Genomic DNA, 23,538 nt, shown 5'->3' on the forward strand with positions numbered 1-23,538 from the left:
ATCATATCCCAAAATTATGTTCGCTTTTTTTTGCAACAGTGTTACACTGTTGACTCATATTTAGCCTGTGGTCCACTATGACCTCAAGATCCCTTTCTAAAGTACTCCATCCTAGGTCATCATTCCCCATTTTGTAGGTTGCAACAGATTGTTCCTTCCTAAGCGGAGTACTTTACATTTGTCCTTATTGAATTTCATCCTATTTACTTCAGATCATTTCTCCAGTTTGTCCAGATCATTTTCCATTATAATCCTATCCTCCAAAGCACTTGCAACTCCTCCCAGCTTGGTATCGTCTGCAAACTTTATTAGTGTACTCTCTATGACATTTTCTAAATCACTGATGAAGATATTGAACAGAACCAGAACTGATCCCTACAGGACCCCACTTGTTATGCCCTTCCAGCATGACTGTGAACTATTGATAACTACTCTCTGGGAACAGTTTTCCAACCAGTTATGCACCCACCTCCATCTAGGTTGTATTTCCTTTGTTTATGAGAAGGTCATGTGAGACAGTATCAAAAGCCTTACTAAAATCAAGATATACCACATCTACCGCTTCCCCCCATAACCTGTATTGTTGTTATTTCCCTTTTTATAGATGTGCACTGTATTTGCCCTTTTCCAGTCCTCTGCAATCTCTCCAGTCTTCCATGACTTTTCGAAGATAATCGCTAATGGCTTAGATATCTCCTCAGTCAGCTCCTTGAGCTTTCTAGGATGTATTTCATCTGCTGAGAACATTTTGAATGGTAATCATGGGCTAAGTATGCTTGGAAGAATTAGATTTTTATAGGTAAATGTTGATAAATGTCAATTTCACTGTATGCACAAAAAAAGATGAAAACATACTTCTATCGCAGGCCTGCACAACTCGTAAAGCGGCGAGGGCCATATTACTCCAAAGAAAATAGCTGAGGACCGAAACCCCCCGGCCGTGCTGAAACACGTTTCCCCCCCCCCCAGCGCCACCCAGCCCCACTGAACCCCGTCCCCCACCAGCGCCGCCCAGCCCCCGTTTAAGCAAGCAGGACTCACCCCGGCGGCGCCTCCTGCTGGTCTTCTCGGGAATTAGCTCATCCAGCCATTGGAGCGACCTCTGCAGGCCGGTGTCCCACTGCCGCTGGTTCTGTGTCCCCCCTGGACCCCGGTGACCTTTGATCTGAGGTGCTGCCCCCTGGCAATACCCCCACACTCTGGCTCTTGGTCTCCTCTCTCTGGGGAACCCCCAATCCTCTAATCCCCACCTCACCTCAGTATAAGGCTACTGCCAGTCACCAACTAGCCCCCGCGCCCTGAGGTAGACTGCAGTATATCAGCCACTCATCACAGGCAAGGTTGGGTTTGGACCTGCTGCCTCCCTCTATAGCTGGGCTGCCCCTCTGCAGCCCTGGTACTGGTCTTAGGCCCTTAGCTAGGTCCGCAGCTTGGGGGTTTTCCAGGCTGGAGTTCCCCAGCTCCTCTAGCCTTCCCCAGCCCTGCTCCACTCCCAGTACCCTGCTCAACTCCCTAGCAGCCAGACCCTTCTCTCTCTACAAGCAGAGAGAGACTTCCTCTGGGCCTCTGGCTCACAGCCTTTTTATACAGGCCAGCTGGGGCCTGATTGTGGCATGGCCCAGCTGCAGCGGCTTCCTCAATCAGCTCAGCTTTTCCCCTGCCACAGCCCTCCCCCAAAGCTGTTTTAAGCCCTTCAGGACAGGAGCGGGGTAACCACCCTGCTACACCCCCCGAAACACATCCCCCACCCCAGCGCCGCCCGCACCACGGAAACAAACCCTCCTTCCCCAGCACCGCCCCGCCGAAACAGCTGTGGGCCGAAAAGGAAGGGTTTTTTTTGGGGGGGGGGGGGTGATTGCTTTAATTGAAAAATTCTTAATAAAGTAACAATTTTTTTAATTATTTTAATTTTTTATGAATCATGGACAAATGAAAAACACCTGTTCCATTGAAAGAAAACATTTGTACTTTTCATAATTATCTTGCAAATTTAATGAGAGATATTACATCTCTTTTCGGCAACAAGCTTGTCATATTCGGGGGTCATATTTGAAATGGATATTTTCATAATGTCTTCCAAATGGTCGTCAGTCAGAGAAGAACGTTGCTTGTTTTTATTCATGTTCATGATGGAAAATGTTTGTTCACATATGTAAGTGCTTCCAAAAATGCTGAGCGTTTTCAGTGCACCTTCAATAAGATTCTTGTATTTTTCATCGTCCAGACTTTTATAGAAGTCCCACAGGCTGCTTTCTCTGTGCTTATTTCGGTAAACTGCTGAACATTGAAGTTCAATAACCTCCAACTGCAAATCTTGTGGCACTTCCTCTGGATCCACAGAAAAGGGATCTTCAATCAGCTTCAACTGGATGTCATCATCTTTAGACAAAGTAAGTCTTCTGTCAAATTCTTCAATCAAAAGATTGATGTGCTTTGCGTATTTTTCTCCTAACTCGGCGTGTTTGTGCTGAGGGATACGCTGTGCACAAGTGGGAAAATGACACATTTCACCTTTTGACAGCTGACTTTTGAAAAGTTTCAATTTCATTTTGAAAGCTTTCACTGCTGCACACATTTGAAATATAAGTTGAATGTTGAGATCATTCAGGTGTGCTGTAATATCACAAAAGAAAAAGAGATCTTGATTCCAGGACTCATTTTCAAGCTCCGGGAATTTTACTGGCCCATTCTCTAGGAATTTTGCTATCTCCTCTTTCAAAGCAACGAAATGCTGGAGCACTCTTCCTCGACTCAACCACCTCACTTCCGTATGGTAGATTAAGTCGCTGCACTCGGCGTCTTCCCCTTCAAGAAAGGCTCGAAATGTCCTATGTTTTAGTCCTCTAGAACGGATGAGATTTACAATGGAAACTACCACTGACATTATATGCTCAAATTTTAAGACTTTGCTACACAAAATCTGCTGATGTATAATGCAGTGATGTTTGGTTATTTTTCTCCCGATAAATTCTTCAAGAAGTGTAACTGCTCCAACATTTTTTCCACACATAGCTGGAGCACCATCAGTACAAATGGCCACCAAGTTTGTGAAATCTATTCCCAACTTATCACTCATGCACTTTATCACTTCACTGGAGATTTCTTTTCCAGTTGTGTGACTCATCATGGAGCACATGCCAACAAGTTCTTCAGTAATTTCAAAATTTTTATCAATACCTCTAATAAAAATAAAAAGTTGGGCAGTGTCTTTTAAATCGGTGCTTTCATCCATAGCTAGGGAGTAAAAGCAGAATTCACTGACTCTCTGCTTTAACTGATCACTTAGATTAGTAGAAATGTTAGCTATTCTTCTCTGTACAGTCATGCATGATGGACTGACATTCTCAAATATTCCCCTCATAACTCAGATACAGCAATCAACATACACTTTTTTAAAAACTTGTCTTCTGTGAAGCATTTCCCAGCAGCAGCAATTTCCTTAGAAATTTGAAAGCTTACTTTAATATCTGTATCGTTCTCAGTGCTCACTTTCTTGAAAATTTGCTGTTCTCCACTAAGGTTTTTCACTAAACTGGCTGGTTTAATTATTTTTTCATTTGGGTTCAATTTGGCGAGATTGGGATGTTTAGTTTCAAAGTGCCGCCGAAGGTTGTATTCTTTCGGAACGGCTAACGTTTCTCAACACACAAGGCACAGTATTTTGTCTTTGGAAACAGTACATAAGTATTTATTTGTCCATTCAGTGTTGAAAACTCTGTGCTTGGATTCTATTTTTCTCTTTTTCTTTTCAGTCATGGTAGCCATTATGAAGCTCAAGATTTTGTTGAATAAATTCACACACAAGGGAAACACTCAGTCACACACAAAGAGAAGAGATATCTCACGGCACGTGGCACACTAGCAAGGCACTGACAGTGTGTGGAAGCCTGTAGAGGGGGAAAGAAACAGCGCGCATAGGGTAACCAGATCACAGTAGTAAAATAGGACCCACCCCCTCCCTGCTTGGCCCCACCATTACACCCCTCTTTAACCCCCAGGGATCACTATGACAGGTTTCAGAGTAGCAGCCGTGTTAGTCTGTATCCGCAAAAAGAAGAACAGGAGTACTTGTGACACCTTAGAGACTAACAAATTTATTAGAGCATAAGCTTTCGTGGACTACAGCCCACTTCTTCGGATGCATATAGAATGGAACCATTCTATGCATGCTCTAATAAATTTGTTAGTCTCTAAGGTGCCACAAGTACTCCTGTTCTTCTTTTTAGGGATCACTATATTACTGCACACAGCAGTACCAAAAATTAAAATACTGAAAATGGATGCCTCCTTCCAGCCACCGACTCGCCGCTCACCTCCTCACCTCCCCCGAAGTATAAAGCCTAACCGCCACTACCTGCCCAATCGCCCGCTCGGTTCGTCATCCCCCCATGAAATAAGGGGAGGGGAAAAGGGGGACAGTTTGAAGGGATTTTCTGGGGGTATGAACTAAGCCAGGGAAGGGGAAGGGGAGCAGTGGGAAGGGATTGGATGTGACTGTCTCACACACAAATACAGGGGCCGCAGGGAGCCCGGGGGGGGAGGGGGAGGGGCAGTGTGATAGAGGCCGGGGAGGGATAAGGTCCCTGGACCAGGGAAGGGGGCAGCAGTCAGGGCAGGGCAGGTGCAACACACACACACAGGACGGGCTTTAGGAAGTGCGGGGCCCAATTCGAACATTTTCACCGGAGCCTTTCATTTCTTCCATGTATTATTTACTTTCCATAACTATATAAATAATAAAATTATATATTATGTACATTGTGCTATATATGCTGTTTATCGGTTATTAATGAGCTCCATTTCACATGTCTGGGTCCCCGCCACTCCCTGGGGGTGTCCTAGGGTGACCAGATGTCCTGATTTTATAGGGACAGTCCCAATTTTTGGGTCTTTTTCTTATATAGGCTCCTATTACCCCCCACCCCTGTTCTGGTTATTCACACTTGCTGTCTGGTCACCCTAGTTGTGTGCACATGTGTGGGTCCCAGCTGCTCCCTGCCCCCCTCATTGAAACAGGTGTGCAGGGTTACTGCCCTGGGAACTGCAGGGCACCAGTGGACATGGGGCTGGCTGGAAGCAGGGCAGGGGCTGACTGGAGGTAGGGTCTGGCTGCAGGCAGGGCAAGGGGTGCGGGGCTGGCTGGAGACAGGGGGGTATGGGGCGGGCTGGCTGGTTGCAGGCAGGGCCGCAGGGGTGGGGGTGTCTCGGCCCAGTCCCCCCCAGCTGCGGCTCGAGCCCAGGCTCTGCCTCATGCCCAGCGCTTCCCGCCTCAGCAGGCCCCGGAAGGGACGCACCCGCTGTACGCCAGGCGGGGGCAGCGGGAGACGGAGACACGTGCACGCATGTGTGCGCTTCTGGCCGTTCGGGACGTTAGAGCGCGGCGCGCGTGGGCCTCCGGCAGCCGCGCTTCTGACCGTCCGGACAGTCGGAGCACGGCACGCACATGCGGGGCTGTGAGGTTGGCCCCCCCCCCAGGCAGGGGCCGAACCTTGCAGCCGCGCTTCTGACCAGCCGGTTGGAGTGCGGCGCGCACGCGCGGGGCTGTGAGGTCAGCCTCCTCTTTTCCCTTCCCCTTCCCCCGGCAGGGGGCGAACCTGGCAGCCGCGCTTCTCACCGGCCGGAGCGCGGTACGCGTGGGCGGGGCTGTCAGGTCGGCTCTGCACCCGGCAGGGGGTGAAGCCAGCAGCTCCCCCCACCACTTGCCCGCAGGCCGCACAGTGAGCCGCATGTTGTGCAGGCCTGTTCTATCGATAATAATCAAAATTTACAGATGGGCAAAGTAAGAAAAATGCTGCTTGAGAACTTAGAATTTGATCTAAGGTTACAGAGTTAGTATATTTTGACATATGATGTTGACAATTTATATTTTCATGGTTATACAGCTTTAACTTTTTTGAGTCTTAACGTCTGTCTGATCTCCTCTCCATTGTCTTATCCCGCAGTATCCTTCAACTGAAAATTTAAGTCAATAAAAATTTAAAAAAAAAAAAAAAAAAAAAATGATTAAAACTCAGTTTTGTGCACTGTGAAAATTTTAAATAGATAAAAATTAAAAATGCTTAAAAATAATATTATCCATCCAAATTATATATTGTTAAAAAAAAAATCATTCTGCCAAGCCTAGTGCTTAGTTAAAGAAATGGAAGCATGTCCTCTGGAATGGTTGTCGAAGCATGAAGGGACAAACAAATGTTTAGCATAGCTAGAATATAAATACCTTGGCAACACTGGCTACAACAGTGCCATGCTAATAATCCCTGTTCTCACTTTCAGGTAACTTTGTAAATAAGAGGCAGGCAGCATTATCTCCCATAAATGTAAACAAGCTTGTTTGTCTTAGCAATTGGCTGAACATGAAGTAGGACTGAATAGACTTGTAGGCTCTAAAGTTTTACTTGTTTTGTTTTTGAGTGCAGTAATGTAACAAAAAAATCTAGATTTGTAAATTGCACTTTCATGATAAAGACCATTGCACTACAGACTTCTATGAGGTGAATTGAAAAATACTATTTCTTTTATCTTTTTTATAGTGCAAATATTTGTAATAAAAAATAATATAAAGTGAACACTGTGTACTTGCTATTGTGTTGTAATTGTAATCAGTATATTTGAATATGTAAAAAACATCCACAAATATTTAAATAAATGGTATTCTATTCATAGTGCAATTAAAACTGCAATTAATCATGTTTTTTTTAAATCGGGTGATTAATCACTATTAATTTTTTAAATCATTTGACAGCCCCAGTTATTAATATGATTGTATATTTAATTACCCTAGCCATGTAGAGGTTTATTATGTACCCTTCTTCTCCAATGCTGTTAGCTTTGTTTGTATCACCATGTACACTACACAAGCAGAAGAAAATACCAGCAACAATACAACAGGGCAGAGCTCAGTCCCATCCCCACTCCTAATAAAAGTACAGAAAAGAACACTGCACTTCAGGTTCTACCTGAAAGCAGCAAATAATCCCTTCAACATAAGACAATGAATCAATACTATTCATACCTATATATTGCTCCTTACTGCAACACCACTAACCTCACAACCAATGGAGCGAACAACCCCAAGAAACCTCATGACACTAGATCAGCACCTAAACTCACACAACCACCCCAAATTAAAATAAAATGTCCTCCTGGTACACAATTATCACACTAACAGACTACCTCACCCCAGTATAGAGTGCAAAGCTAGGACAGACATTTAACCAATATAGAAGAATCAGAGACTATACACTAGAAGAGGATAACTGGGAGACAAATGACAGTTCAAACCCAGAGAGGAGAGACATTCGTATGTTGGACATTTCAACAGAAGATAAGACATTTCCACAAATTACCAGAAAAGGTAAGGCTTTCTATGAAAAGGTGAGGAAAATAAGAAGCAGCCTAACCCTGGGTGAAAGAAGTGCAACTGCAGAGATAATCACAGTACACAGAACCTTGCAGCAGATCCAGAATGGATGACAAAACTCCAAACAGGTTATGAGGGCCAATCCTTGGCAGAATGAACTAATCTCTGACAGATACAGGAGGATTCTGTCTTTTTCTTGTGCTTTGACAACATTTATTGCACCTACAAATGATGCAAGTATTACTGAACAAATATAAACGGGAAGGTGTCTATTTTGTTAATGCTCAATCTTCCCCTTGTTTTTTAAACAAACAACATGACATCTTTACAAAGAAAAACAAGAAGAAGACAGTAACATTTTAAATTAGTATGTAATACTACATTTGGGCTGAAAGTTAAGAAATACATATACAACAAAGAACGTTAATCAAAATTAAGTTTAAGTTGTTTTGATAACACCACATAACAGGTCATCATTAATCAATGTTGTATTGTATAACTAAATTAAAATCACAACATATAGAAACCTCTCTATCTTGTTTAGCACTGAGACGAACATCAATGAAAAAGCAGAAGTTTGTATAAAGAATTGTTTTCCTTTTCTGTAGTTAAAAAGACTTTTTAATGAACGTTTGCTCTAAATATTTAGGAACATATTTGGTTTAGTTTTTGGATAAGTCCACAAAAATGCTCCTGATAGAGAAATGAGAAAATTAATACTTACTTCCATTGTTTCCAACCACAAAGTTTACATTGGATCCAAACTGAAAGGGCCCCAACATTGAATGGCACATGAAGTTCTTCAATTGGATGCTTTCAATTATCCCCACTTCCCCCGAAGTCTACAGAAATATCATGAAAATGACAAATCAAATGCACAAAATTAATGAAAAAAACTGAAAGTGAGTCACGTAGAATGAGAAATTAAAATGAGAACATGGTGATAAAATGGTAATGGTATCAAAAGTCACGGATACTTTTGTAGCCAAAACAGGACAAACAAACAGATGGAAGGGCTTTAGGTGGTGATATATACAAATTACACAACAATATGAAAATTTATAGTTGGTGGTGTAATTCAGTCATAATGTAGTATTAAATGCAAATAGTTATCAAAATGCTTCACTTATCAAAGATAGTTTTAGGGTACATCTACACTGCATACTCCTTTCTGTGGCATGTAGAGCACAGCATGCTTTTATTATTTAGCTTCCATGTGGTATAATATTCTTCATACACCATATAGATTTTTTTTTTTTTTTTTTTAAATAATCTTTACTCTTTTTAAAGAACTTTCAAAGTTGGGAAGAAGGAGCTGAATTTAGAAGCAGAAGGGATAATCCAGTGGCAAAATGCTGATATATATTTTTTTAGAAAGTTTTTAGGGTAAAGCCAAAGCTTTGGGAATGCAATACTCATTTCTCTGCACTTTTGTTTCCTAGAAACAAATAATTGTTTTAAGCATATATAAAGGCCACCTGTAACTTGAGTTCTTACATCAGACAACAATGCATTTGAAGAACATTTCTTCTTAAAGCATTTTTTCTTAAAATATTTATCTCGTTATGACTCAACTACTCTAGAGAGCAATAAGGATGGCATTTATCCTCATTTTATTTTAAATTAGCACTCACACAAAAAATATATTTAAAAAATATGATTATATTTTGATGGTGTCACAAAGTATTTGGGATATGTTTAACAAGCTACAGTGGCTCTAACTGCTCCTTCCAGGTCACTCATTTATCTTGTAAATATTTCCCTCCCACCCACCCCCCATTTTTGTGCAACATAAAATCACAACTTGCCCAACATATTTGGTTAGTTTTTGGATGACTAACCAAACATTTTATTTCCTTAACTTGGTTGCCTATGTTTTTTGCCCTCAGAAGTAGTCATATTATATAATGCAACTGACTGTGGTTGCCGGTGCAACTTATGATTTTAATTTTAAACAATGCTTAGTTGCCATGAGTATGTATTACACAAATTATTAAAGTTACATTTAAAAATAGTACTCTTTACTGTCTATTCCAAAGGACAACTGGGGACTGCAACAGGCTGTGGAATTTACAAAAGGATCAAAACAGAATGCTTCAAGAAATTGTGTAACACGTGTATCTGAAGCCAAAGAACAGATCATTATGGTTGACAGCACCCTAAAAAATTATTCCAGAAGGAAGATGTTTCCTCAAATGTAGTAGAGGACAACTGAAGAAGATATGATAGAAACATCACTGGTAGCTTTATTTTCATATTGTTCCTTCTGCAGCCTACATGCAAGACACATTGCTTTGCAATCAACCTGACTCAAACAGCACAAAGAAAGAAGAAGTGGGACCGCTAAACACCGAGGATGGAGTGGAGGTTAAGGATAATCTAGGCATGGGCAATATCTAAACAAATACTTTGCCTCAGTCTTTAATGAGGCTAATGAGGAGGTTAGGAATAATGGTAGGATGACAACTGGGAATGAGGGTATGGAGGTAAATATTACCACATCCGAGGTAGAAGCCAAACTCAAACAGCTTAATGGGACTAAATCAGGGGGCCCAGATAATCTTCATCCAAGAATATTAAAGGAACTGGCACATGAAATTGCAAGCCCATTAGCAAGAATTTTTAATGAATCTGTAAACTCAGGGGTTTTACCATATGACTGGAGAATTGCTAACATAGTTCCTATCTTTAAGAAAGGGGAAAAAAGTGACCCGGGCAACTACAGGCCTGTTAGTTTGACATCTGTAGTATGCAAGGTCTTGGAAAAAATGTTGAAGGAGAAAGTAGTTAAGGACATTGAGGTCAACAGTAATTGGGACAAATTACAACATGTTTTTACAAAAGGTAGATCATGCCAAACCAACCTGATCTCCTTCTTTGAGAAGGTAACAGATTTTTTAGACAAAGGAAACGCAGTGGATCTAATTTACCTTAATTTCAGTAAGACATTCGATATGATTTCACATGAGAAATTATTAGCTAAATTGGAAAAGATGGGGATCAATATGAAAATTGAAAGGTGGATAAGGATCTGGTTGAAGGGGAAGACGACGAGTCGTACTGAAAGATGAACTGTGAGGCTGGAGGGAGGTTACTAGTGGAGTTCCTCAGGGATCGGTTTGGGAACCAATCTTATTTAATCTTTTTATTACTGACCTTGGCACAAAAAGTGGGAATGTGCTAATAAAGTTTGCGGATGACACAAAGCTGGGAGGTATTGCCAATACAGAGACGGACCGGGATATCATACAGGAAGATCTGGATGACCTTGTAAACTGGAGTAATAGTAATAGGATGAAATTTAATAGTGAAAAGTGCAAGGTTATGCATTTAGGGATTAATAACAAGAATTACTGTTATAAGCTGGGGACGCATCAGTTGGAAGTAACAGAGGAGGAGAAGGACCTCGGAGTATTGATTGATCACAGGATGTCTATGAGCTGCCAATGTGATATGGCCGTGAAAAAACCTAATGCGGTCTTGGGATGCATCAGGCGAGGTATTTCCAGCAGAGATTAGGAGGTGTTAGTACTGTTATACAAGGCACTGGTGAGACCTCATCTGGAATACTGTGTGCAGTTCTGGTCTCCCATGTTTAAGAAGGATTAATTCAAACTGGAATAGGTACAGAGAACGGCTACTAGGATGATCCGAGGAATGGAAAGCCTGTCTTATGAAAGGAATCTCAAAGAGCTTGGCTTGTTTAGCCTAACCAAAAGAAGGCTGAGGGGAGATAGGATTGCTCTCTACAAATATATCAGAGGAATAAATACCAGGGAGGGAGAGGAATTATTTAAGCTCAGTACCAATGTGGACACAAGAACAAATGGATATAAACTGGACATCAGGAAGTTTAGACTTGAAATTAGACAAAGGTTTCTAACCATCAGAGGAGTGAAGTTCTGGAACAGCCTTCCAAGGGGAGTAGTGGGGGGCAAAAGACATATTTGGCTTCAAGACTAAGCTTGATAAGCTTATGGAGGGGATGGTATAATGAGATTGGTCTTTGACTATTAATGGTAAATATGCCCAATGGCTTGTGACGGGATGTTAGATGGGATGGGATCTGAGTTACTACAGTGAATTCTTTCCTGGGTGTCTGGCTCGTGAGTCTTGCCCACATGCTCAGGGTTTAGCTGATCGCCATTGGCAGAGCCCCTGGGGATTTTTCGCCTTCCTCTGCAGCGTGGGGCACGGGTCACTTGCTGGAAGATTCTCTGCACCTTGAAGTCTTTAAACCATGATTTGAGGACTTCAATGGCTCAGACACAGGTTTGATACAGGAGTGGGTGGGTGAGATTCTATAGCCTGCGTTGTGCAGGAAGTCAGACTAGATGATCATAATGGTCCCTTCTGACCTTAGTCTATGATATATTTATACCAGTTTGCATATTTCCTCTTTTTTAGAACTGTCATTTCTAACAGGACACACATCTTACCGACTGCGAACTGGAATTACTGTCAGACTGCAACTGTGAATGTTCTTCTTCATCAAGCTCATCATTAGATTCATCTGTGTATTCTTGTCTTGGCCTTTTGTGGAGTCCAGGTTCTGAAAAGCTTTCCTCTTTTCTCTTACCCATAAGTACTGAAAAAAGTATAGTAAATTGTAATTTCCAGTTAGCTAAATGAAAAATATCACAGATTGTAACACTATATCGACATAAAAATATGGATGATCACAAAGAGCAAACTGACAGAATCAGCCCACTTTTGAAGCAATATGACAAGTCCCAGTAAAACAAAGTGAAAATTAAGTCAGACAAAAAGAAAAAATTTTGAAAACCTAAAGCTGAGCAAACCCAACAGAGAGGCATCAGTGCTGGTACAATTATGGTAATGATGAAAATTGGACTATAAATGGATAGCTCCTATTCAACTTAAGAGGTTTGGTTATGACACTAACCAAGTACACATTGTATTGGAATTTATTTATTACAAGAGTACCAAATTATGTTTAGCACTACACAAAGCATGCGGGGGGGGAAAGCACACTTCTGCATCAAGAAGGAACAATAAAGCTTCAATCATGAAAACACTCATGCACATATTTAATTGTACGTATCTAAGTATTCCCACTAACTTCAGTGGGTCTGCCCAGTAAGTAAAACTAAGCCTGTGCAGAAGTCCTTGCAGGATCCGGAAATATCAACAGAAATGTCAACAGTTTCAAAATAATTCTCCAATGTTAAAAGATTTCTAACTGGTTAAGTTCTTCTACTCAAGATCTCAACTTTGTATGCCACAGGATTTACTTGAAAAATATCTTTCATGCACATACAGCAAGGGCACAATTCTACAAGTTGCTAAACACCTTGTGCAAGGTGCTTAGAAGCCCTCAACACTGAAGTCAACAGGTGTTAAGAACACTCAGTACTCACCTCTACAGGATAAAGCACTACCTGGCAGACAATGAGTAGTTTTAGATTTTAATAAAATACAAAATTACTAGTCTTAAAGAATTTAACATATCCAAAGTTAACAGAGCAAGTGAAGTTACTCAGCACGTGAGGCTCGAGAAAGAGAAATCCCAAGTGCATACAAGTGGCTCTGTCATTAGACCATTAAGACACTTGACAAGTTTACAGACAATGCAGAGGCTATGCTGAAAGCCATAGTCACACACAGCCTAAGGACAAAAAAAACGGAATCAAGGAGGCCTTACACCAGGGTTACATCTGTTCCAACCTACTTCCTGTTTGATTGAAGAGAGAAAAGACAACAGATAAAGGTAGAAAACGGTAAAATCACCTCACCTGCTATCAGTAAGAAAGCCGGACTTACTTTGTCATTGCTGAGACAAAGCCCCCTTTCATACATTTCTGAACCTGACACAGGTTTTAGATGTTGTGTAGAATATAATATTAGAGAATTAGCATTAACTTAAGTTTGGTTAAAGAAATATGTGTTGTAAAGAAAAACATATGCCAGTGTTATTTCAAAAATGAGTGTCTAGGAGAACCCGCATGCAAGGGAAAAACTGTTGATCAGCAAGAAGGAGCAAAGATATAGGGAGGAAAGGCTTCGGGAAGACAGGCGATTGTAAATCTTATCTGAATTAAGACTGGAAATAAAGGTGAATTATCTCAAATTGTTTTTAGATGAAGTAGATAATTGGTAATATCATCACTTGTTTGTTAAAGGGTATTAAAAAGTAAGGCTTCATTGCTAATACCTGCCTGACCAAGTTGAATCTAACCAATATGGTCTAAGCACTCCTAGTTTAGCCCATTTGTAAATATCTTGATCAAATGTTTATAAATGTTTTATTTTACTATTTGGAAATAGTAAATTACTTATTATTTTGACTTTTTAGTTATGTTTAGAGCAACTGTATAAATATTATTTGGCCTGTGCATTTAATAAAGGAATTTATGGTTAAACTGGTGTTGTGGTAATACACTGCATAAATAATAATTAAGGCCAAGATTGTGTCATGGACATTTTTAGTAAAAGTCAGACAGAGCATGGGCAATAAAGAAAAATTAATGGAAAATACTAAAAATATCCATGACAAAATGGGAAGCCACTGGGCAGTTGCAGGGCAGGAGAGGCTGGGAGCTCTAGGGGCCCCTACCACTATCGGGGCTCGGAGCTCCAGGGTCCCCCTCCACCTGCGGGGAGCTGCTGGGATCCGTCTACTGTCCGTGGGGGTCAGGAGCAGTGGGGATCCCCCTGACGCTTTGGGAGCTGCGGAGTACTCCCGCTGTCCATGGTGGCTCAGAGCTTGGCGGCCCCACAGACTGAGGTGGCAGGGGTACTTGCAGCTCCCAGCTACCAAAGTCACGGAGGTCTTTGGAAGTCACAGAATCCATGACTTCCGCGACCTCCGTGACAAAATCGTAGCCTTAATAATAATTCTAGCATGCTGTAATCAAGTGAAGATTAGGGCTGAGATTTTCAATGTCACCATTAATTTTTTATGGGAACTGAGCCAACCAATTCCTTTAGGCACCTTTGAAAATTGCACACTGTGTCTAAGAGACAAACAAGTGTCAATTTAATTATGATATTTTCCTATGGAAATTATAAGCAATACAACAGTGAGTAATGAAACTTTTAAGACTAACATTAATGAAAAGAAACAAAGAATACAGCTAAACTGGTTAATTTTCATTACTGAGGCCTCATCTATTCAGGAGATTAGCTCTGATTCATCAGTCAGTGGACAGTAACCAGTGTCATGACCAAATTTGTCCTGCAGATATGGAAATATTAAAAAATAAATGGTATTTTTCCTTCAAAGAGTAGAATACTTTACTTCCCAAATGAAAGTGTAATAACATGGATTGAATGATCATCACACTGTTCACTTCAGCCACTATAACTGATGACAGTATTCAGAGAGTATTTGGTCCTGCCATGAGGGCAGGGGATTGGACTCGATGACCCCTCGAGGTTCCTTCCAGTCCTAGAATCTATGGATCTAGGAATACCAATTTAGAGTGGATTTTCCTTGGGGAGGTAGAGGAAAGAGTGGAAATTCTCTCTACTCACCCTTTTGTTACCAGAATTATTTGTTCCATGGCTCTGAACATTCAGTAGCTGTCTTGCTACAGTATATTTCTTTCCCTCCCTCCCATATATTTCTGAAGTGATCTTTCACCAAGTATAACAATACACTATTCGCCTTCATTGGCAACTCTTGAGTTTTCAGTGGCTTCTCCCTTATTCCATCCTTTTCTGGTGATTTTACAAATAATTGGAGTTATAAATGGAGCACCAGAAAGAAATAACCATTCTTTGTCCTAATGCTAAAAAAAAAAAAACCCACATCACTTCTCACTATTTGTTTTCCCTTTATCCCCTTAAAACCTATAAACCAACTACATTCAAAACTTCTTGCTTAAACAACCCTTTCAGTGGACAGGGGGCTGCAGACAGGACAGTTTGAGAGGGAGGCTTACGATGGTTAGGAAGACCCATAACACCTGTGCCAGCACTGCTTCTGTCTCCTCCACCTGCGCCTGTAGCCAGACAGAGCGCTGGAGCATGGATGCTTCTACCCAGATCCTGGTGTGGTTTTGCAGAGACTGTAACTTGCAATTTCCACTTACTGATATCCAGGCTGGGGGGACCATCCAATGTGAGAGGTGCCTGAAGGTGGAATCTCTCAGGCAGCAGGTGGAAGAGCTACAGGAGGAGGTGGCTAGGTTGCGGAGCATCCGAATCCACGAGCAATTCCTGGACACTGTCCATGTGGAGACAGCTGAGGTAGCTGTCCCAGTACACAGGACTGTTGATACACCACCGGTGGAGGAGGAGATGGCTCAGGGTGGACACTGGCAGCTGGTTACTTCTGGCAACAGGCAGTGCTCCACCCCTGCTCCGAACCCTCCTGCCGTGATAATAGGTAACCGTTATGCTCTTCTTGATACAGGAGTGAAGGAATCACCCCCTACAGTAAAGGAGGAGAAGCCTCGTACCCCTAAGGCTGGGAGGTCTGCTGCCACAACTGCGAATAGGAAACATAGGGTAGTGGTGATCGGAGACTCTCTGCTGAGGTGGATGGAGGCGCCCATCTGTCACCCTGACATTTCATCTCGGGAGGTATGCTGCCTGCTGGGAGCCCGTATCCAAAATGCTACAGAGGCGTTGTCGAGGATTATCCAGCCATCTGACTACTACCCCATGCTACTCATCCATGTGGGCACAAATGATACTGCGACATGTGACACTGAACGGATCAAGAGTGACTACAGGGCTCTGGGAGTACGGGTGAAGGAGTTTGGAGCGCAGGTGGTATTCTCTTTGATTCTTCCTGTCAAAGGTAGGGGCCCGGGAAGAGACAGATGCATCATGGAGGTGAATGTCTGGCTGAGAAGATAGTGTCACCAGGAGGGCTTTGGCTTCCTTGATCACGGGATGCTATTCGAGGAAGGACTGCTAGGCAGAGATGGCGTTCACCTTTCGAGGAAGGGAAAGACCCTATTTGGACACAGATTGGCTAACCTAGTGAGTAGGGTTTTAAACTAGCTTCAACGGGGACAGGTGAGCAAAGCCCACAGGTAAGTGGGGAACGTGGAGGCCTAGGAAATGGGTTGGAAACAAGAGGGAGTGTGGGCTATAATGGCAGAGAGAAAGGAGGGTCAGGGCAAAACTGAGAGGCAAGATCGAACCAGTATCTTAGATGCCTATATACAAATGCGAGAAGTATGGGTAATAAGCAGGAAGAACTGGAAGTGCTAATAAATAAATACAACTATGACACTGTTGGCATCACTGAAACTTGGTGGGATAATACACATGATTGGAATGTTGGTGTGGATGGGTACAGCTTGCTCAGGAAGGATAGACAGGGGGGAAAGGGTGGAGGTGTTGCCTTATATATTAAAAATGTACACACTTGGACTGAGGTGGAGATGGACATAGGAGACGGAAGTGTTGAGAGTCTCTGGGTTAGGCTAAAAGGGATAAAAAACAAGGGTGATGTCATGCTAGGAGTCTACTACAGGCCACCTAACCAGATGGAAGAGGTGGATGAGGCTTTTTTTAAACAACTAACAAAGTCATCCAAAGCCCAAGATTTGATGATCTGGTGATGGGTGATGGGTGACTTCAACTATCCAAATATATGTTGGGAAAATAACACAGCAGGGCACAGACTATCCAACAAATTCTTAGATTGCATTGCAGACAACTTTTTATTTCAGAAGGTTGAAAAAGCTACTGGGGTGAAGCTATTCTAGACTTGATTTTAACAAATAGGGAGGAACTCATTGAGAATTTGAAAGTAGAAGGCAGCTTGGGCAAAAATGATCATGAAATCATAGAGTTTGAAATTCTAAGGAAGGGTAGAAGGGAGTACAGCAAAATAGAGACAATGGATTTCAGGAAGGCGGATTTTGGGAAGCTCAGAGAGCTGATAGGTAAGGTCCCATAGGAATCAAGACTGAGGGGAAAAACAACTGAGGAGAGTTGGCAGTTTTTCAAAGAGACACTATTAAGGGCCCAAAAGCAAGCTATTCCGCTGAGTAGGAAAGACAGAAAATATGGCAAAAGACCACCTTGGCTTAACCATGAGATCTTGCATGATCTAAAAAATAAAAAGGAATTATATAAAAAATGGAAACTAGGACAGATTACAAAGAATTAATATAGGCAAACAACACAGGAACGCAGGGGCAAGATTAGAAAGGCAAAAGCACAAAATGAGCGCAATGGGGTCCTTGGCCCCCAGGACTCACGAAAACCAGAATCTAGTTTACTGGGGTACAATACAGCGCAACAGTTTTTGATACACTGGGAAGAGCCGCGTTAGTGTGACCATGGGTGTCCCACGGCCACCCCCGGGGACATGGGGCTTTGCAGCCTGGCCACCAGGGACACCATCCTAACGCGCTGCCCGGGGGAACCCAGGCGACCCCCCCTTCCATCAGAGCAGGGCGATTAGCCGGCGAGAGCCCCGCCCGGCCCGCGCACGCCGCGAGAAGAGGCTCCCGGGCCGCCCCTCTTACCTCGCGGGGAGGTGGGAGGGATTGCAGCGAAGGAACAGCCGGTATCGTTATGATCCGTTGAGATTTTAAACCCGCTCTGAGCCCTAGCGTTCGACTCCGCGCTGCCCCGGCTAGGCGGCAAGCATACAGCGGCAGGCACCGACCGGAAAGGGAAAGCAGGCGCCCCTAGACCCCGCCCCTGAGTGCGCACGCGCGGCCCAAGCGGTTGCGGCCCCGCCATCTTACGGAGGCGTAGCCGCTTCCGGGAGGAAAGGTGGGCGGCTCCCGCGCCAAATACGAATCCGACGCCGGGCCTCAGTGATAAAGTGGGACGTCGCGGTGCCGTTGGCCGCGCAGGTGGGACCCCCCTGTAGACTGGTTCGGATCCCAGCTCCCACCCCGTTAGGCTGTTCCCTCCTCTCACATCCCCGCTCGGGTTCGGTTCCCAGCCTCCGCCCCGCCTGGGCTGTTCCCTTCTCTCACACACAAANCGGTTCCCAGCCTCCGCCCCGCCTGGGCTGTTCCCTTCTCTCACACACAAATCCCCCCCCCGGTTCGGTTCCCAGCCTCCCCCCCCCCTAGGCTGTTTCCTCCTCTCACCCGTCCCCCCCGATTCGGTTCACAGCCCCCACCCTGCCTGAGCTGTTCCCTTCTCTCATCCCTCGCCCCACCCGCGTTCGATTCCCAGCCCCCATCCAGCCTAGGCTGTTCCTTCCTCTTCGTTCCCCCCCCCCGGCTCAGATCCCCCCCTTCTCACACGCACCCTACTGCCACCCAGGTCACATCTTGGTCTCCCTAAACTATCCAACCCCGTGTTTCATCCCAGTTGCTCCTGCTTAGCATCCTGGGGATGTGTGTTTGTATTCAGACCCTATCAAGGCTGTTGCCTGCTTCCCACTGTGGGGACCTGAATTCCAGTCCTGGCCTTGCCTTGGCTCTTTGTTTGTGTCTCCTCTTCCCCCATCCACACTGCAGTTCTCCTCTTTCCCACCCTGCTGCCATTGCACCCCAGAAACCAGTACAGGAGCCCTGGATGCAGCGTAGCTGTAGTCCCCTAAGGATCTAGTATCCGGAGTGAGCTGCAGGAGTTTAGTGGTGGCCCACCACGGATATTAATTGACAGCTCCTCCATGGAGCCGGGAACATAGGCTCATGTATCTGGTGCAGTTCACAGAATTCCCTAACACTTGTTCTTTCTGCAGCAAGAGGGAGACTGTGATGCACATCTGCATAAAGCAGAGGTCCCCAAACTGTGGGGTGCACCCCCTTAGGGGGTACAGAGGAACATTTGGGGGGTGCAGCAGGGCCCAAATCAGTCCCCACTGGGGGGTTGGGCAGGAGCACCACCAGCCCTACCCCTAGCTCTGCACCTGGCCCCGGCCCCATCCATGACTCCACACCCTGCTGCAGGCTCCGTTGCCTGCCCCCACCACAGCTCCAGCCTTGGGCCCCTTACCCTGTCCATGTCCCCCCTACCCCTGGAGCCACAGCTCCTCTCCCGGCTCCTGGGAGTGGGGCTGCGACCCTGAAAAGTTTGGGATACTCTACTCTAGTGGTCTTGAGGGGCTGAAATCTGACAAACCTCCTGCTGAGATTCTGGGTGCACTTTTCCCCACACCTCATTTACCTCTATATCCCCACAAAGTCACAAGACCTCTTTGTCAACCTCCTGGCAATGGTCAAGATGACCATCCGTCACTCCTTGAGGAGGAAGCTGGACGGGGTGGGTGTCTCTGTAACTGTGGTATATTTCTGGTCCCTTGTCTCGTACCTCTGAGCAAAGTTCCTTGGGCAGTGTCCACTGGCTCCCTGGACATTTTTGAGGAGCAGTGTGCATTGTTGAGTGTTCTCTGCTCTATTTCCTGTTCTAGTTCCCTGCTTTTTAACCTTGACCCTCCCTCCATTTTTGTTTGTTCATTTGTTGCCCCAAGACTTTAGTTGTGGCCTGGGTGAGTGGATAAACCTTTAGTTCTGGGTGGGCCATCCCAGTACCCACAATCATAGGTGCTGACTCTGTGGGTGCTCTGGGGCTGGAGCACCTGCAGAAAAGAAAATAGTGGGTGCTCAGCACCCCCAGCCACAGCTGTTTGGTGGTGCCCCAAAACTGCTGATTGTAGGCTGGGGGAGAGCAGTAAGCAGATGAGGAAGAAGCGGAGTAAGGGCGGGGCCTGAGGGAATGGGTTGAAGGGGGGCCCTCAGGGCAGAGTGGGAGTGGAGCACCCCGGGGGAAAAGAAAAACTCAGTGCCTATGCCCACAATGGGTTCAGGATTTTAGTGGTTCTCTTCCCTTCATCCCTCCAAAATTCACTAATGCTGAGAATACACATGGATTAGTAAAAGTATTGGTATTTTAAGGACAGATGCAGCATTGCATGCAGCCTAACCAGCTAGTAGCATAGGGACTTAATGGTTTTATTCTTGTTTTACTTACAGAAAAAAAGAATTGCAAGTATTTAATCTTGTGCAACATGTCTTTTTATATTTGAAGAGTAAGACTAAATTGCATAGAATGTGTTTTGTGTTTCATTTCATAACACTTTTTCACTCTCTTTTGTCCCAGTGAAAACAAGAGGGTATCCCACAAACGGAATAGTAGTGGGTGATGCACTTTGGGAGCTTAGGTGTGTTAGCAAAGCTGTGTGATGTGATCTCAGGACTTGGAATACTAGTGAGGATTGTAGTTTAGAAGAAGTAATTGCAGAACTCTGCTGTGTGGGGAGATCTTAGTATGGGAAGGGCAGGGGTACTGCAGGGCAGAATTGAGGCGCATTGGCCAAGATTTCTTGGATAAATTTGCAGTCAGATGACCTGTCTGAAGCAAACCATTAACTGTCATCAACTTTAAATTCATTCACTCATTTTAAGTACTCCTTTTGTTTTTGTTGATTTAATTGTAATCATATAAAATGTTCATTGTTTATAGACAAAGGGCTGGTCCACACTAACCCTCCCCTTCGAACTAAGATACGCAACTTCAGCTACGTAAATAACATAGCTGAAGTCGAAGTATCTTAGTTTGAACTTACCGCGGGTCCACACGCGGCAGGCAGGCTCCCCCGTCGACTCCACGTACTCCTCTCACGGAGCAGGAGTACCGGCGTCGATGGCGAGCACTTCCAGGATCGATCTGGGATCGATTTATCCCGTCTAGACAAGACGCAATAAATCGATCCCAGAAGATCGATTGCTTACCACCGGACCCGGAGGTAAGTATAGACGTACCCTTACTTGCTCTAAACTTTTAAAGGCTGGTTTATCCTGGACCTGATGTCAGTGACTGTATTGCAATTCACTTTTGTGGAAGCCAGATCAACTCCCTAAATTTTGTTGTTGTTTTTGTAATAACATTAACAGTGTTTTAGGGTGATTTACAGACATACAGAAAAATAAGGTCCAGCTGTGAAGATTTTACCTTCTCTAAGATATAGAAGGTGGGATGGGAGATTTGGTATAACTAAGGCCCCTGAAATAAAATCTGTTCAGGTGGGTCTTTACAAAGAGCCCCATTCTAGACAGTACAGCTTTCTGCAAGATGGATTAGAACCTAAATCATTTAAATGACAAAAATAAAAGAACCTCCAAAATGTATTATGGCATGTCTACCTACTTCAGCAACTAATATACTTTGTTTGAATCATGGAAAGGGAAAAATCACTTCCATAGTTATAAATTAATATTTTACCATGGTGTTGAGCAACATCGACTTATTTTTATTTTTCATTTTGTAAGTTGCCTTCGCCACATTTTTGTCTATATAGCTACTTTTGCATAAGTATGGAATTAAAAATACTTTTTGATGCATTTATCCTCCCTGTGCATTAATACAGATGTGCTATGTCATCATGGTACTAATAAACCAATTAACACAAAGGTTATAGGAAGCTATATAAGAAACATAGATTGATTTATAGGCAACAAATGGTAACATCAAAAGGGCTTTTTGCAAAGTGTTGTCTCGTTCACCTCTCAAAAAGCTGGAAGTCCCAGTTAGATGGTAAGAAGGTTAATTTCCCCCCTGCAGAATGTTCTATTCAAGGCTTTCTAGCTTTTAAAGGTAACAATTGGAAATATTAAAGTATTACTGTGGCAAAAAAAGAATACTTCTGAGTAGTTTTAAAGCATCTTTTATCTAAGTATAATACTGTTGAAGCTACTACTTAGCAAATGAGCATCTCTGAGGCCTGGTCTATACTACCCGCCTGAATCGGCGGGTAGAAATCGACCTCTCGGGGATCGATTTATCGCGTTCCGTCGGGACGCGACAATCGATCCCCGAATCGGCGCTCTAACTCCACCAGCGGAGGTGGTAGTAAGCGCCGCCGACAAAAAGCGGCAGAAGTCGATTTTGCCGCCGTCCTCACAACGGGGTAAGTCGGCTGTAATACGTCGAATTCAGCTACGCTATTCACGTAGCTGAATTTGCGTATCTTAAATCGACTCCCCGCTGTAGTGTAGATGTACCCTGAGGTCATGTCTACACAGCAACTAGACACCGCCAGTGCCCTGTACCAGCCACTCGATCTTGGGCTGCAGGATTCTTTCATTGCTGTGTAGACTTCTGGGCTTGGGCTGGAGTTTTGGTGCTAGGACCTTGCAAGGTGGGAGGATCCCAGAGCTTGGGTTCCAGCCCAAGCCCTGAAGTCTACACAGTAATGGAACAGCCCCACACCTCGGGTTGGTTGGCACAGGCCAGCCCCGAATGTCAGGGTAAACACAGCAACTAGAGTGGGGAAAATAACTCGGCTTCCCATTTCTATTCTCTTGCCTGTGCTGTTCACATCAGTTTTCTTTACAGTGCAAGAGGTAGCCCAACATATAATTTTTATTTTTTTTCCAGATTTGCACTCCGATAGGGCCACTTAATTTCTTACAATGCCTGTTCTGCTATACAAAACTTCAGAAGCATAGCCATGCCAATGTATTTGACTTGTATTACTAGATACTCTCCAAATGTCGGTAGGACACAAAAATGGTTAATATGTCATCAGCTCTTTACCAGCCAATTAATTAACTTCTGGGATTTCCCAGCAATTAGAAGCTTGTTTAATTAAGTGCTTGTCTCCTGAAGTTCTCAAGTACTTAGAGAAAGGAAACCTACGTTGTTGCTAAGGGGGATAGTTTTCTTCCCAGATGCAATACTACAATTTATCAGGCATGTGCTTTTTCTCTTGATAATTTTTCAAACAGCTATATTTATATTGGCTCGCACTGCAAAGCAACTGGTCACCTTACCGTTATGTTTATGAAAAGAAACAGCAGCCTTTGGGCTTCAAAACCCAGCAGAGAAACTCTTTGCTCAATAGCAAAAGTATCAATATCTAGTAATAAACTAAAGCAGAAATCTTCAAAGGTCAAACAGGGTAATATTTCCAAGCTTGGATTCTTAAAAGTAGGAGTCTAATTAAGTGACCTGATTAGGGTGGGGGAAAAAGGTGCTTAACCACCCAGAGCTCTAAGTGATTTCCCCCAGAAACCTGCTTCAGTTCGAAGGAAACTGTATGTGCTCTGCACTTCTGAAAATCAGGCCAGTTATTTGAGTGAATTAATACAGATTTAGGTGTTGCAAATTCCAAAGGCATGGATCAGCTACTGGGAGAATGTAACCCCTGAAAACCAGTAGTAAGAAGTCCTTCAATTAGAACAACTTGTAATTCATGCAATGAGAGCAAGAGAAATGACTGGTCAATTAGCTGAATCCCAGGGCTTTATACTCCTATGTTAGTGTTGCATTAACATTGGTTC

At 43.7% G+C, this 23,538-nt stretch overlaps 2 protein-coding genes across 3 annotated transcripts in view; one reads left to right on the forward strand and one right to left on the reverse strand.

Moving 5' to 3' along the window:
- SMC6 (structural maintenance of chromosomes 6) overlaps positions 1-17,978 on the reverse strand; it is an 82,828-nt gene extending 64,850 nt beyond the window's left edge. Inside the window, exons 1-3 of one of the 2 annotated variants that reach the window (XM_034766551.1) lie at positions 17,818-17,978; positions 11,800-11,948; positions 8,085-8,202 (exon numbers count right to left, since the gene is read on the reverse strand). In XM_034766551.1, coding sequence (XP_034622442.1) covers positions 8,085-8,202; positions 11,800-11,943 — 262 coding nt within the window. In that variant the 5' untranslated portion in view covers positions 11,944-11,948; positions 17,818-17,978. Of the gene's footprint in view, positions 1-8,084; positions 8,203-11,799; positions 11,949-17,817 lie in introns of those variants that run through there. The other variant, XM_034766552.1, reaches the window with a different exon arrangement.
- The window catches only part of GEN1 (GEN1 Holliday junction 5' flap endonuclease), a 32,275-nt gene continuing 26,708 nt past the window's right edge, over positions 17,972-23,538 (forward strand). The window contains exon 1 of the mRNA XM_034766553.1: positions 17,972-18,153. The gene's annotated coding sequence lies outside the window, so the exon portion shown is untranslated. The remainder of the gene's footprint in view (positions 18,154-23,538) is intronic.

This window comes from Trachemys scripta, chromosome 3 (assembly GCF_013100865.1).
Source record: "Trachemys scripta elegans isolate TJP31775 chromosome 3, CAS_Tse_1.0, whole genome shotgun sequence".
In the NCBI taxonomy this organism is placed as follows: Eukaryota; Metazoa; Chordata; order Testudines; family Emydidae; genus Trachemys; species Trachemys scripta.